Source organism: Rhinolophus ferrumequinum, chromosome 8 (assembly GCF_004115265.2).
Source record: "Rhinolophus ferrumequinum isolate MPI-CBG mRhiFer1 chromosome 8, mRhiFer1_v1.p, whole genome shotgun sequence".
Taxonomy (NCBI): Eukaryota; Metazoa; Chordata; class Mammalia; order Chiroptera; family Rhinolophidae; genus Rhinolophus; species Rhinolophus ferrumequinum.
The window spans coordinates 63,437,448-63,451,008 of NC_046291.1; the positions used below are offsets into that span (position 1 = coordinate 63,437,448).

A 13,561-nucleotide genomic window follows, 5' to 3' on the forward strand; every position below is an offset into this window, starting at 1 on the left:
TCAAGAAGTATAATTACATGTGCATATATTTGCATTCTCATTTTTCCTCAGAACCTATTATTCTAATATATATTTTCTTTGATCATGGTGTTTATTTTTCTATCATAAGTGTTCTTAAAAGCTACCTCAAACTTTGGTGGAACAAAAGAGATTTTACAAATACATAAATTGTTAAGAGAAATGAAGACATGAACATGGAAAAATGGCACACTAATAAAAGCAGAAAAAGAAAGGAACACTAAGACAACATTCCTTCTTCATCCCTATTTAGCAGAATATATATAAAAAAACACAAAAATGAAAGATTACATAAAAAATGCAAAGCTAAGGAAAAGACAAAGCCAAAATAGAAAAAAAAAGTCTCTCCTCTTCATAAAAGAAAAACAAATGTGCATTTATGTGTTTAGAGAGTACAGTATATGTAATGCTGATAAGCTAGAAAATACAGAAGAATAAAGAGAGGACCACAGCACAGAGCATACATGCATCATAAAACTTTATTACTTCCAGGGAAACTTCTCCTTAAGACTCTTTCCCAATGAATCTGGCAAAATAAAAATGTTTTGTAAAATGGATGGTTCTTCCCCATGCTTTGAAAAGTTATCTCTTTGAGCATCCAAACTTAGAAAGGTTTGGCTTTTTACTTTCAAACAGGTTACTATCCCTAGTACAGGTTAAAAACCAACCAACCAACCAGCCAACCAGCCAGCCAGCCAGCCAGCCAGCCAGCCAACCAACCAACCAACCAACCAACCAACCAACCAACCAGAAAAAAACAAGTAAGCTGATCCCTCCTGAACTGAATCAGAAAGAAATGAAAATCTTTTCTGCCTAGGGCATCTGATCTCTTCTACAGAAAATGACTCTGCAGGAAGTTAGCTATTTAAAAACAAAATTTAGCAGCTGGTCTCAGTTTCTGGCATTTCAACAGAATACAACACCCTGAAAACACCTGAGTAGGCAGGGAGCTTTCCTAGGCAGTGATCAAACCACCACCCTGCTAACAATTATTGCTGGAAACCTTTTAAAGTGCTACACTTTTAAAGTCAAATTTGTAATAAAAAAGGTAGAGAAATTGTTTGCAAGTAAATGTACAAAATATTAAAGAAAAAGAAGGAACAATAATAGACCTTCAATTCTAAATTCTTTTGTGTAATTCTTTCTTATCTAGGAAAACAAGAAAATTGAATAAAGATGTTTCTTTTGTCAAGACCCAGCCAAAGACAAAGTAGACTGAAGACCTTTTAAAAATAGATTTGTTGTGTTTTTTTTTTTTTTACATTTAAGTCACCCCGCCTCATTCTGGGTAGGACTGCCAAATTCTAAAAATGAGATGATTTTCATATTACATTCAGTACCTCTGCATGCAAAGTGGTAATGAGAAGACAACAGTTAAACTTTACAATAAAAGTGGCAGCAAAACTGTCACTTTATCCCATTATTTACTTACAAGCGAGCTTCTAAAGAACATCTATAACTACTTAGAAAAAGCAATATGAAACAAATCAGATTTCACTGTTTTATTCACACAAATTTCAATTTTCTACCCTTATCATTATAGCTTATTGACAGGGTTAAAACTTAAATGTCCTAAGTATGACTGAAAAGTAGTCCAATCTATAAAAACACACAAATAACAATAATAACAAGTAATAACAATAGTAACAAGTAACGAGTAATAGTTAAAAAATAGAAAGTGGAATAAGCATCAGTTATGATTGCAGTGTTTGAAGGTTAATACACTTCCCCCTCCCACAAAAGGAAATAGGGTAAGTAAATGTAATACCTCCTCTGTTTCAATACAAGTTTGGGCGAGAGTATACTCCGACAACAGGAAGGAGTGAAGCAGTTATTAGGTGTGAATTATGAATGTAGCTGCGGTGAGGACACATGAATTACTGGAGCTGTATTTTCCTACCACTAAAGTATTTGCAGAGCTATTTTTCATATGTTATATACATATATGTATATACACACATATTTTATTTATATACATATATATTTTATTTATATACATATATATTTTTTATTTATATACATATATATATATATATTTAATGCATTAGTAATTCATGAAGGTGGTGGTCAAATGAAGCTGGGTAAATGTATTAGAGAGGGGGAGACAGAAAGGATGCCAAGTGCCCAGATTATTTCATTCCCTATCATGTGTCTTTATAATCTAAGGCCATTCTCTCTATATGTAAATCAACACAATTATACACTCTGTCTCACTAGCTTTTGGTAGTTAAAAAATCTACAATTGCCTATTCCCGCTCAATTCAGCCAGGACACGATGGTGTCAGTTAGGAGAACTACACAGAGAAGCCAGGACGTTTCTCCAGCTCTACCTTAGGTGGCATTTCTGAAATGGCTGTATTGCCTTGGTGGTTCCAGCTAATGCTGGACAACTGCCCCTGCTCCACCTCTCACCACAGGCCCAGTTTGGTGACAAAAACACCTAGCCTTTTGTCCCTGCAATCCTAGAAATGGTAGTAGCTGCCCGTAGGATTAATCTCTTGGTGCTTCATCATGCTATTTCTCTTAAACCCCTCAAATCACACTTTCTTAACTCGAACTTCTTGTATCAAATCCCTATATTGAACTACCTGGCATGGGTTCAGTTTTCCCAACAAGATCCTTAAGGATACAGCTATTATCCTTGGGCTACAAAGAACCCTCACCTATCATACACTAACCCTTCAATAGAAAGGGGTGATATAGAAGATATTTTTATATTTTGTAGATAGTTAGAAATATAAATGATGACTCTAATGATGGAATAGGAGAGGATCAACCTCATATACTTTAAAGGAGGAGGGAAACTAACTCAATCTTTTCAGGAAAGCAAGCTGGTTGCACATTTCATGAGCTTTAAAAATGTTAATATATTTTAAATAATTTTCTTCTTAAAAATCTAGCTGGCTTATGGTAAATGAAAGGTGCACATACAATTTTAAACAGGGATATTTACCACAATGTTATGAGAATGAAAAATTAGAAATAACCTGAATGTCCAAAAATGGAGATATGGGTAAAATACGGTATACACTTAAAAGTTTTCCTTTACAGGATTTCCCTCCAAATGTTAAGTGTATTAGAATTATATACCTCTACTAGATGTGAAGCACTTAAGAGGGCAAGGAATTTGTTTTAAACACCGACAATCGTGTGCTGGACAACTGTTAAAGGCTCTCAAGAAATGTTTCTGGAATAAATTAAGATGCAGTATTAAAGATGAACTTATAGAGGAATATTATATTAAATGGTAAATTTTTGTCATAGCCAAGTACCAAACGCACTACTATGCGCTTAGTATTTTTCTTTAAAGTAAAAATTTCAAATCACTTTCTAACAGTTCATAGCCCTGTTATTTCCTCTGAGGAATGTTGAAATCAGGTGACTTTTTGCTCAAAAGATTTTCAGTGGCTCCCTAACGCGTGAAGGAAGAGTTCAAAGTCCCTGCTATTTGCAGATCTCTGTAATTTGACCCAATGTGGCTGTCTAGCCTTTGCACATCTCCTCATCTCCCCAAACCAGTTTTAAATGTTCCCCTGTGACATGTCAGTTGTCTGTTCTGCAGCCCAGTGACAACATTCTCTCCACAGCCTTGCTACCTGTCAAGCCCTAGGCTCCAGGTCTACCTTCCCTGCAAAGCTTTCTCAGAAGCAGGTTGTATATTTATAACAATTTCCCACCTAAGACTTATTTGGCAGTTAACCACATATTATTTAATGTCATGCCTTTCCTTGTATTAAACTGCAGTTTATACGAGTCACTGGTAAGGAGCTTTCCACAGGTCTCAGACTAATCTATGATTCAAGTAAACACCACAGTGCTTGGGAATAGCTTCTTTAGACAACAGCAGAGTGCCTTGTATGCACTATAAATAACACAAGACTCTGGTACCACATTCAGGTAAACTCAGATACTAGGCATTTGGTGATCTGAGTTTTACTCAATTCAAACCCCATGTAAAAACTGCCAACATATTTAGATATCAAGGCGTATTCTCGCATTTACACGTTGTTGGCATCGTCCTTTGCATTAAAAGCTCCATGGGAAGTGAGGAGGGCGTGTGTGTGTTTGACCAGCACCATTTACAGTACTGGACCCATGATGCGGCTGCTCCATAAACATTTGATGAGTGAAGTCTGAGTATGAAGACATCAGATACCTGGGAAAGTGGCAGATACTCTCCTTAATGCATTTTACCCTTTATATGAGGTGAATTTAGGATAGGAAGAAAAGATAAAGAAGTTTCCAGATTATATTAGAAGCTACCAGATATTCTATGTCTGGATACATAAAAACAGAGAACCTTTCAGGGAACTCTTCTGAGTATAGAAAACTGTGTGAAAGGAAAGACTTTGATTTACATAAATGATTATACAATAACCTCTGTGAGGGCATCCCCTGGGTTTCCTTATGAAAGAAAAGAAAGTTTTTAGATATTGAGTTGATATTAAAAATGTTGATGTCCAATGCTTTAATTTTCTTTACAGTTGATATATACAAATCTATTATACTATCTTAAAAAATTAAGCATATCAAGAACTACTACTTCAAAGCAAAATAGCTCAATATTGTCACGATTAAAGGCTTTGCTTGGCTCATTTCCCCAAGAGGTAGTAAATTCAGAAAGCAGGCTACGAAACCTGCTTTGTGTGTGTGTAAAACATAAGAAAGATTTCTTTATATAATAAAAACTCATACCTGTTGATCTCCAAGGAAATGACTTTTCAGTTGAGCTAGAGAAAAAGAAGGAAAAAAAATGGAATATTTACTTCCTTGTCATAAAATTTAACTGTGGACCTGTTTTGCATATATACATTTAATTTTCACATTTAATTATATAAAGTATAAAAACCTCAAAAAAATTTACAATTACTCTTCTAAGTTAATTATTTAACCTTCCACATTAATTTGGGACGAAACTATATTTCTACTTGGAAATTAAGACAAATTATAAAGTGACATAAGATTCTCCTAGAATAAGACAAATAAAACAGTACAACTATTTATGATATTCATGGTACTTATACGATGTACTATGCTGCTTTTAGTGATAATACGCAAATTGCATATACATTGAAACAACATATACATTAAAAAGAACTGAAGTCTGTTAAGAATTTCATTCATTTTACTAATTTTCAAAGGAGCCCTACCTACAATAGACACTAGTTAATGGGGGCAGTTTGATTGAGTGTTACCTTATACAATTTAAATCGTATCATAGAACTTTGTATCAAAACCATAAGGTTTTACAAGCCAGAAGAAAATTTTAGCTATACGTTTTTTTTTGGTTTATAGACACTACCAATTTAAAAACACATCTGTGTACATAAAAACATATCTGTGCCTTCCTGAAACCTCCCCCCCCCAAAAAAAAATCAACAGAAAAATATGGTGCAAAGGGGATAATGTGGTAGGAACAAGAGGCTGGATTATTAAGTATTTCCAAATGCTTGATTAAGTACTCCACATATGTTTTCTCCTTTACATTATGCTGCACAACCTTATAAATAGGTACAGTATTGTACAGAGAAAGGAATTGGCCAAAGTCTCATGTCAGTAACTAGAAGAGTTGGGATTCAAACCCAGGATGGTCTGATTCCAGTCAGGGCTTCTCATCACCGTGCTATATGGTAGAACAGGTTGTGATTCCATTTTTGCATTAAACACATACACACATACAATATGTCTACAAAGAAGTCTAGAAAAATAAAAACCAAAGTGCTAAGCAGTTATTTCTGTGGGGGTACAGTTAAAAAGATTTTTTTTTTTTAAACATTTGTGTGTTTGTGTTTTTTTTTGAAATCAGAACAAAACGTATATTGAAGTAATTTTGGAATGTTTATTAAATTTAAGGAAAAGTTGTGCGACATTAGGTTTAAGGAAACATTGCAAAATAAAGGACTTGGAACAGAACAAAGGGACAATCCTTTTGGTGCTATTGTTCTAAGATTTCAAGCTTTTGTTAACCCCTTGATGTTTCCCATCATTTAGTGGTTAATGAAACGCTTGCTGGTTAAAAACTCTAGATTCACTAAGAACTCCCTGAATTTCAATTTTGCGTGTGATTTGCCTTTTTCTTCATCAGAGACACAGCGGTTCACTTTGCAGGACCTTGAATTAGCTGCAGGCAGGAGGGCATACTTCCAAGAATGGAGTCAATCAGTTAATGCTAATCTTTAGCACTTCACTGAGGGCCCTTTATCTAATGCACTCCTGATTGATTTCACAAGGGGCTGATGGGATGGAAAAGTGATGGAAATTTGGTCAAATATCAGCAAGGGCACATTTGTCTTGCTCCTGAGGGTAGGTTATCACAGTCTGATGACTCTAAAAGTGGTTCCCCACACTGAATTTCAACTTCTCTTGCATCTGTTTTTTTTAATTCACTTCTATCATCTAAATTAGTTTCTGAAGCACTGAGGTTGATATTATTTATCCAACTGTGTTCCTATCAAAATATTTTTGTCAATATTAAAATAAATGATAAACCAAATTGCCATCCAGAAATGTTTAATACATCAAGTTTCTTGGGAATATCATGAAAGTTTACTATCTTCTTAGTTTGAAACTTACATAAACTTTAATGAAATACCTTTACACGATTCTTTATTCTTGAAATCATAGACCATGGACTGTAATTTATGTTAATTGCTCAAACGGGGCAAGGGTTGTGTGTGTTTTGCTCATCTCTTTATGTCAAGTGCCTAGCATTTTGCCTGACACATAGCAGGTGCTTAAAATATATTGTTATTGCAACACAAATTGTAAAAGGTAGTAACGAGTTCTTCATTGTCCTGAAAGATCAAGTATATATAAATTATCAGTTATTACTTTTCTCAAGTAGGTTAACTTATTCTCCTCCACTCCAGCTAGGAAATTCCAGTAGCCTCATCATGTAACAAACAGGCAAACTATTTCTCTGCTGAAAAGGCATCTTTAGTCATCAAAATACAATAAGGCATTCATTCCTAGGTGAAGGCAATGGAATGCTTCAGTTCATATTATTTTTCCTTACTCTATTTTAGGTAAAAGATACAAATCATTAGGAAAATAAGTTAATATTAGGATTAAAACTAAGCAAAAAGTTCCACGGTATATTTTGATGACTATGTATTCAGCCCAATTACCTTTACACTAACCCTAACAATTTTGCTGTAACTGGTTATTATGTTATTCAGAACAATCTATTTCCTTTTGAATCATTCACTTTAAGTGATTCTCAATTATTCACTACTCTGGAATTCAGGGATTGGACAATAAACCCGTGCTATTTTGAAATGTTAGGTCACTGAATGTAACCTGCTTTTATTGTAACAATTAGAGGCTGCTCCGTGTTAGAAACAGGCTCATTCCCTCCCTCCCTCTCTCCTAACCATCTATTCCTAGAAACGCTTTCCCAACTTTTACTGAATGTCTACAATGTGTCTACAGGCACTCTGCCCACAAATGACTCCATCCATTCCTTTCACTTCACAATTGAAGATGCCAAGTAGTTTGTGTTCTCAGAGCTTCCACTGGAATGTGAAACACATTTTAAAATACAAGAACTGAATCATCCATAACAACTTTGTTTCAGTGGGGAGATGCATTCACATTTTCCAATAACTTAATTATCAACAACCTTCTCGAATGAAATCCATTCATAAGTTTGGGACTCTCCGGTGAGTGAACAACAATTAAAAGCAAGTTTATTAGCAAATTAGTAGATCAAGGCAATTCATTTTAATGTGAACAATATTAATTTTGTTTTAAGAAACCATGCCTTCATCACCTTACATGCAAATATGTATTAATAGGAAAGCACAATAAAATTCTACACACTTATGAGATTAATGTTGTTTTTATTCAGACATAAATTGAAGGTAAAAACATTTTTGTTGGATATTGATGGCTGTGCAATGTCTTTGAAAGCCTCCTTATTTTGGTGTTTTCCCAGGAGTCAGAAAACTCACCTGCTCAGACTCCTCTGCAGCCAGAGGGCAGGCCAACAACCCCCAGGGGAATACGAGCAGACTCGTGAGGGGGTGGCGTCTGAGATGGACCCTGTAGTGGTGGTGGGCACTGTTCCTGGATATACCTATTCAGAACCTGGCTCTCTGGCCTTCCTAGAGATTCCATAAGTTGACACCCAAAAACTTTCAATAAGTTTCTTTTCTGCTTACACAAGCCAGAGAATTCTACTTGCAACTAAAATTCCTGAGCGATGTTATAAAACTAAGTATTATGACTGACAACAAATATAAACGGGCCCTCTGAAAAAAGCCAACACCTCACTACCTAACTCCAGACCTGTATTTCCAAGTGTATACTAGATATAACACAGTTCATATTCAACACACTGAAATTCTTTACCCCCCAAACTAACTCTTGTGTAATCATTACTGCCTCACCACTCAAATTGAGGAACATGGAGTCATTTTATTGTCCCCACCCCGACTAGTGTATAAGCTTCACGAGGGCAGGGAAGTCTGAATGGTTTGCAGATATACCTCGAGAACCTAAGACAGAATCTGGCACATGGCCATCACTCAAAATATTTATCTTTTGAAATCATCCCTACTACCACCGAGTTCAGGCCTTCATCCTCTCATCGTCTTTAGCTGGATACTCCTTTCAGTCTCTCTCCTAACTTGTCTTCCTGGCTTTGATTTCTCATCTTTTCAGGCTCTCTTCCATGCTGCTGCTACGGTGATGTTTTTCAAGCCCTCCAATATGACACGGTTCTCCTGATGCTAATGCACAACAGACACAGAGGATAAATTTCTAACATCTCAGTGCGGCACAGGAGGCTCTCCACCACCTGGTTCCTTCCAGCTTGTCCTTTCCCACACAAACCTGCATTCTAGGCACTTCTAATTACTTGCAGTTCTCTTACATACCATTCTGCTTCACGCTTCCCAGGCTATTTTTGGGACAGAATGTGCAGAAACAGAGTCTGGAAACTCTTTCAGAATTACCCAAATTCCAGAATGGCATATGCAGGTTACCACATAACAATGTATGTTATGTGGTAACAACATAACAACATACCTAACAATATATGTGTTAGATACCGTGATATTGAACACTCTTCCTTCACTTTGTATCACTTAATAACAGGAATATTTTTAAAAAATGGTCTACTTAATTAAGTCTGTACCCAATTTCTTCCTGATTCTACCTAGTGTGTTTGATATAAGTCAGCCTGCGTTAGTGGACACCAACAGGTAAACCACAGGGAAGCGGGCAGTGGAGAATTTGATGAAGAAGCCACAGGGTGACTTTACCATGTCATATTTCTTGCCTTCTCCTAGGTCTAGATGGGGCTCTTTCTATCACAACTCTGTGCAAGCTATGTAAATACTCTCCTACAAGACACACTAAATTGAGACAGAATTCAAGAATTCCCCTGCTGAAAAGAGAACCAGGTCTTACCCTGAGATTAGAACATGGTCCAACTGTAAAATTTACTGCTTTGTTTTATTTTTTAAAAATCAATGTTTTAAGAAATTTTATATACACACATACATATATAGGGCCTTCATTAATAGGTTAAACAAATTAAGCATAGCAAATAACAAATTAAATTTTACCTAGTATTAGTGGAGAGGAATCACTGGGATGAATTATTCTAGAAATTTTTATTCATGAATAGAGGACCGGCATGTCCCACTATCCAGACTACATTACCTCTACACATTCTCCCTGGTGACCGCCAGTCACCTTTCAAGAATTAGCTCAATGAAAGTTGATCACTTCCTCCTTTAGGTCAAGAATGTGCCTAATAACCCACCTCGATTTTTGGACTTTTCCTATGGTTCTAATCGCAGTATGTGTTTACATGTCTGTTTCCATTACCTAACTATGGCCTTCGCCCAAGATTGGGTCTTAATTCTATCTGCATCCACCCAGCACTGAACAGGATTATAAATAAATGACAGCTAATCTTAACTCCTTGGATTGTTCTTTTTTTAAGGCTAATCCTATGTAATTTTACAAATTGTTTTAATCATTCTACAAAGGAGTCATATTCTCACCCCTTTTTGGCTCTTTCTATATCTTAGAAGAGATGTTCGTTGTACATATTATATGTATTCATTCAACAAATATTTGTTGACCATGTACTGAGTGCCAGATATTATTAATGGCTAGGTAGAATAGTGAAAAGAGGCAAAGTCCTTGCCTTCTGGGAGTTTACAATTGTCTTGTAATTACTTATTACAGGACGGGTGTGACTTCTCCACTGGTTCACATGCCCCTCAAAGGCAAGAATGTGTCAAGAGACTTTTGAAAAGCTGACCTTAAAGCTGGAATCTTCTAAGAGAAGACTGATGGAACCAGCCATGTACTGACTGAATAAGCATTCATATGTCTATAACAACGAAAAATGTGAAATATTTTTAACACGAGAGCTAGCTCTCTTTTTACTCACCTATTAATAGAAGGCAAATTGGTAATGGTACTACCCAGGTAGGAATTTGAACGTGAAGACTCTAGCAAGAAAGATGTGTAGCTCAACTCCCACAGCTCAAAAATTGTAAAGGGCTGGGAAATCAGCCTGTTTGGGAAATTACCAACATAATATTCTACATGTGCAAGTAAACCTGACATTTCCCTCCTTTGTATTATGACAGACAATTGTGTCAAATGGTTGTTTAAACTACCCCAATTCTGTAGCATTATACGATCTACTTATTTCACTATTACATATTCTTTCACAATATTTTAAAAATGATTCTTAGGTGTTCTTCTCTTACTGAACACAGGTAGTTAATAAATGAATACTAACTGATCACATACTAGTTAATCTTACTATAAAATTTTTAGAAATGCATTTGTACACTGCTGGCCTGACCTTTTCCTTGAGTTTCTTATTAGTTTTACTATTTTGAGCTGACTATAAATTCTGAGTTCCACACAAAAGTTCTGTATTTCTTCTGCATGTGTTAACTCTCGAATTCAAGAACTATCATATGTTTATAGATGAAATCTTAGCAGCTCAAATAAATTTCAAGCTGCATTTCTCTCTCTCTCTACAAATTCATTTCTGTCTTATTTTCAACTTGTGGTTTGCTCATTTCAAAAATTACCTTTCAACCCTTTTGGCTCAATGAGCAGCACCATAGTGGTCAGTAAGAACAAGCGACTTACAAAAGGTGGCAAAAAGAGAGCCAAGAAGAAAGTTGTTGACCCATTTTCTAAGCAAGATTGGTATGATGTGCAAGCACCAGCTATGTGCAATATAAAAAATACTGGGAAAACACTAGTCATAAGAAATCAAGGAACCAAAATTGCAAATGATGGTCTCAAGGGTGGTGTTTGAAAGTGAGTCTAGCTGATTTCAGAATGATGAAGCTGCATTTAGAAAATTCAAGCTAGCTACTGAGGATGTGCAGAGCAAAAACTTCCTGGCTAATTTCCATGGCATGGACCTTACCCATGACAAAATGTGCTCCATGGTCAAAAAATGGCAGACCGTGATTGAAGCTCATGTTGATGTCAAAATTACTGCTGGTTATTTGCTTCGTCTAGTCTCTCTTGATTTTAGTGAAAACCTTAACAACCAGATTCGGAAGACCTCTTTCTTATACTCAGCATCAAGAGGTCCACTAAATCTGGAAGAAGAAGATGAAAATCATGACTAAAGAGCTGCAGACAAACAATGTGAAAGAAATGAATTCTTTCAATAAATTCCAGATAACATTGGAAAATATATAGAAAAGGCTTGCTAATCTATTTCTCTGCTCCATGATGTCTTTGTTAGAAAAGTCAAAATGCTGAAGAAGGCCACGTTTGAACTGGAAAAACTCATGGAGCTTCACAGTAAAGGTAGAAGTTCTGGAAAAGCTACTGGGGTTGAGACAGGTACTAAGGCTGAGCAAGTTGATGGATAGGAGCCCCCAGTCCAAGAATTTGTTAAAAATTCAGACTTTTCATGGTAACAAACCCTATTCGTTTTATATATATATATTTATATTTTAAATTACCTTTCAATTTTTTCATTTGTTACTGGGAGGCTTTAATTATTCTACAAATTGAAATTATTTCATTAGCAAATGTGTAGGTTTTCTGGATTCTAAATCCATTGTGAAAACTTCTGGCAATTCTCTATTGGTTTATTATAATTACCTTTGTAATCCATTGCTCTAATATCTATAACTCTGCTTTTTAATTGATTCCAAGGTCCATTTCTCAGTTTAAAAAGAAAAAGGGAAGGTTTGTTTGGTTTTCATTTTTCGGAAATGAATTCACACTGTAATTATTTAACACCTTGCTATTCTCTAGAAATTACAAAGTGCTTTGTGATGAACTACTTTAGGAAACTTTGATGTGGGTTGCAAAATTCCCAGGTCACTCCATATATCTTATTTTACACCTAGGATTTTCTCTCCCAGGAACCTGGCAAAAGAACTAATGATTCTCAAGTTTTAGTTTTTACTTGGGGTGTTACAGGATAAAATTTTAAACAGAACTCCCTCATGTGAGTAACCCATTCTACTGAACACTTACATTTCTATATCTTCATTAATTATAATTAAATCAAATCTTCAATCTCATGTGGAGATAACATAACATACTTTAAGTCTTATTTCTATTCTGTATTGTTTCATCTTCCCTTTTAATCAGAACATTTAGAACATCGCTCAGTTTCTCTTAATGCATTTATAAAATATTTCATTAGTTTCTTGTGATTCTTAGCTACGTAAAGCTCATTCTGTGCTCTTTCTTGGGTGTTCTTGAGTTTATGCTTGAGAATGCTACTTTTAAAAAATAATGCCCATGGAAGTCTGGTCTTAAAAAGCATTCATCATGTAAGCAGGTTAATTATCTCCGCACCTTGATCCTCAACAAGAACGTCCTTCAGCTTACTTTATACTCATAATCAGCACAGTGAGAAGTGGGGTCTAGAAGACTGAGATGGAATTCAGGGCTCTCTAATGCTTTAAACCATCTTCTGATGTTGCAAGAATCTATACCACCAACCAATAGGTAACTGTTAGGTTACAATCAGTTTTGTTTTCCCTATGTTTGGGAAAAAGGGACTTCATTTCTCACTTTTAATTAGATAAGGATTGACTAGAAATTAAGTCCTTTACATTAAAAAGAGACAATCTCTGAGCATCAGAACAACTAGAGAAGTTAGACAAAATTAAACAATATATCACGATTATTCTTTCCAAGACAGATGTGGATAGTTCTTCATTCTTCAACTAGCCTATTCAGGTAAGTCAAAGACAGGAAGGTCAATATGAGGAACAGATAATGAGGTTGAACGGTTTTGTCTGGCTGAAGCAGAGAAGGGGAGCTGGAAGGCAAACATCTGTCTCTTCCCGTATTATCATCCCTAAGGGGCTCTGATGACACTACTTTTAAAAATCACTACTCTACAGACAATAAGGATATTTTAGCAATACTCAGAAAGAAATCCATTTCGGTATTTAACTGCATTTTTGAGAGCGTCTTCCAAATTTACATATTTTCCATTCACAATCAATCTCAACAAAAACAAAAGCTCTTCCTTCTAATTCATGATTTTTCAGGACTGAGGATCCTCTCTGTATTC

The 13,561-nt window shown here is 35.6% G+C and overlaps 1 protein-coding gene across 15 annotated transcripts in view; it reads right to left on the reverse strand.

Moving 5' to 3' along the window:
- PKP4 (plakophilin 4) overlaps positions 1-13,561 on the reverse strand; it is a 227,473-nt gene that overhangs the window by 72,017 nt on the left and 141,895 nt on the right. For 12 of the 15 annotated variants that reach the window (XM_033111701.1, XM_033111700.1, XM_033111698.1 and 9 more), the window contains one exon: positions 4,714-4,748. The exons of the other annotated variants lie outside the window; for them this stretch is intronic. In XM_033111701.1, coding sequence (XP_032967592.1) covers positions 4,714-4,748 — 35 coding nt within the window. The remainder of the gene's footprint in view (positions 1-4,713; positions 4,749-13,561) is intronic. 15 annotated transcript variants of the gene reach the window in all.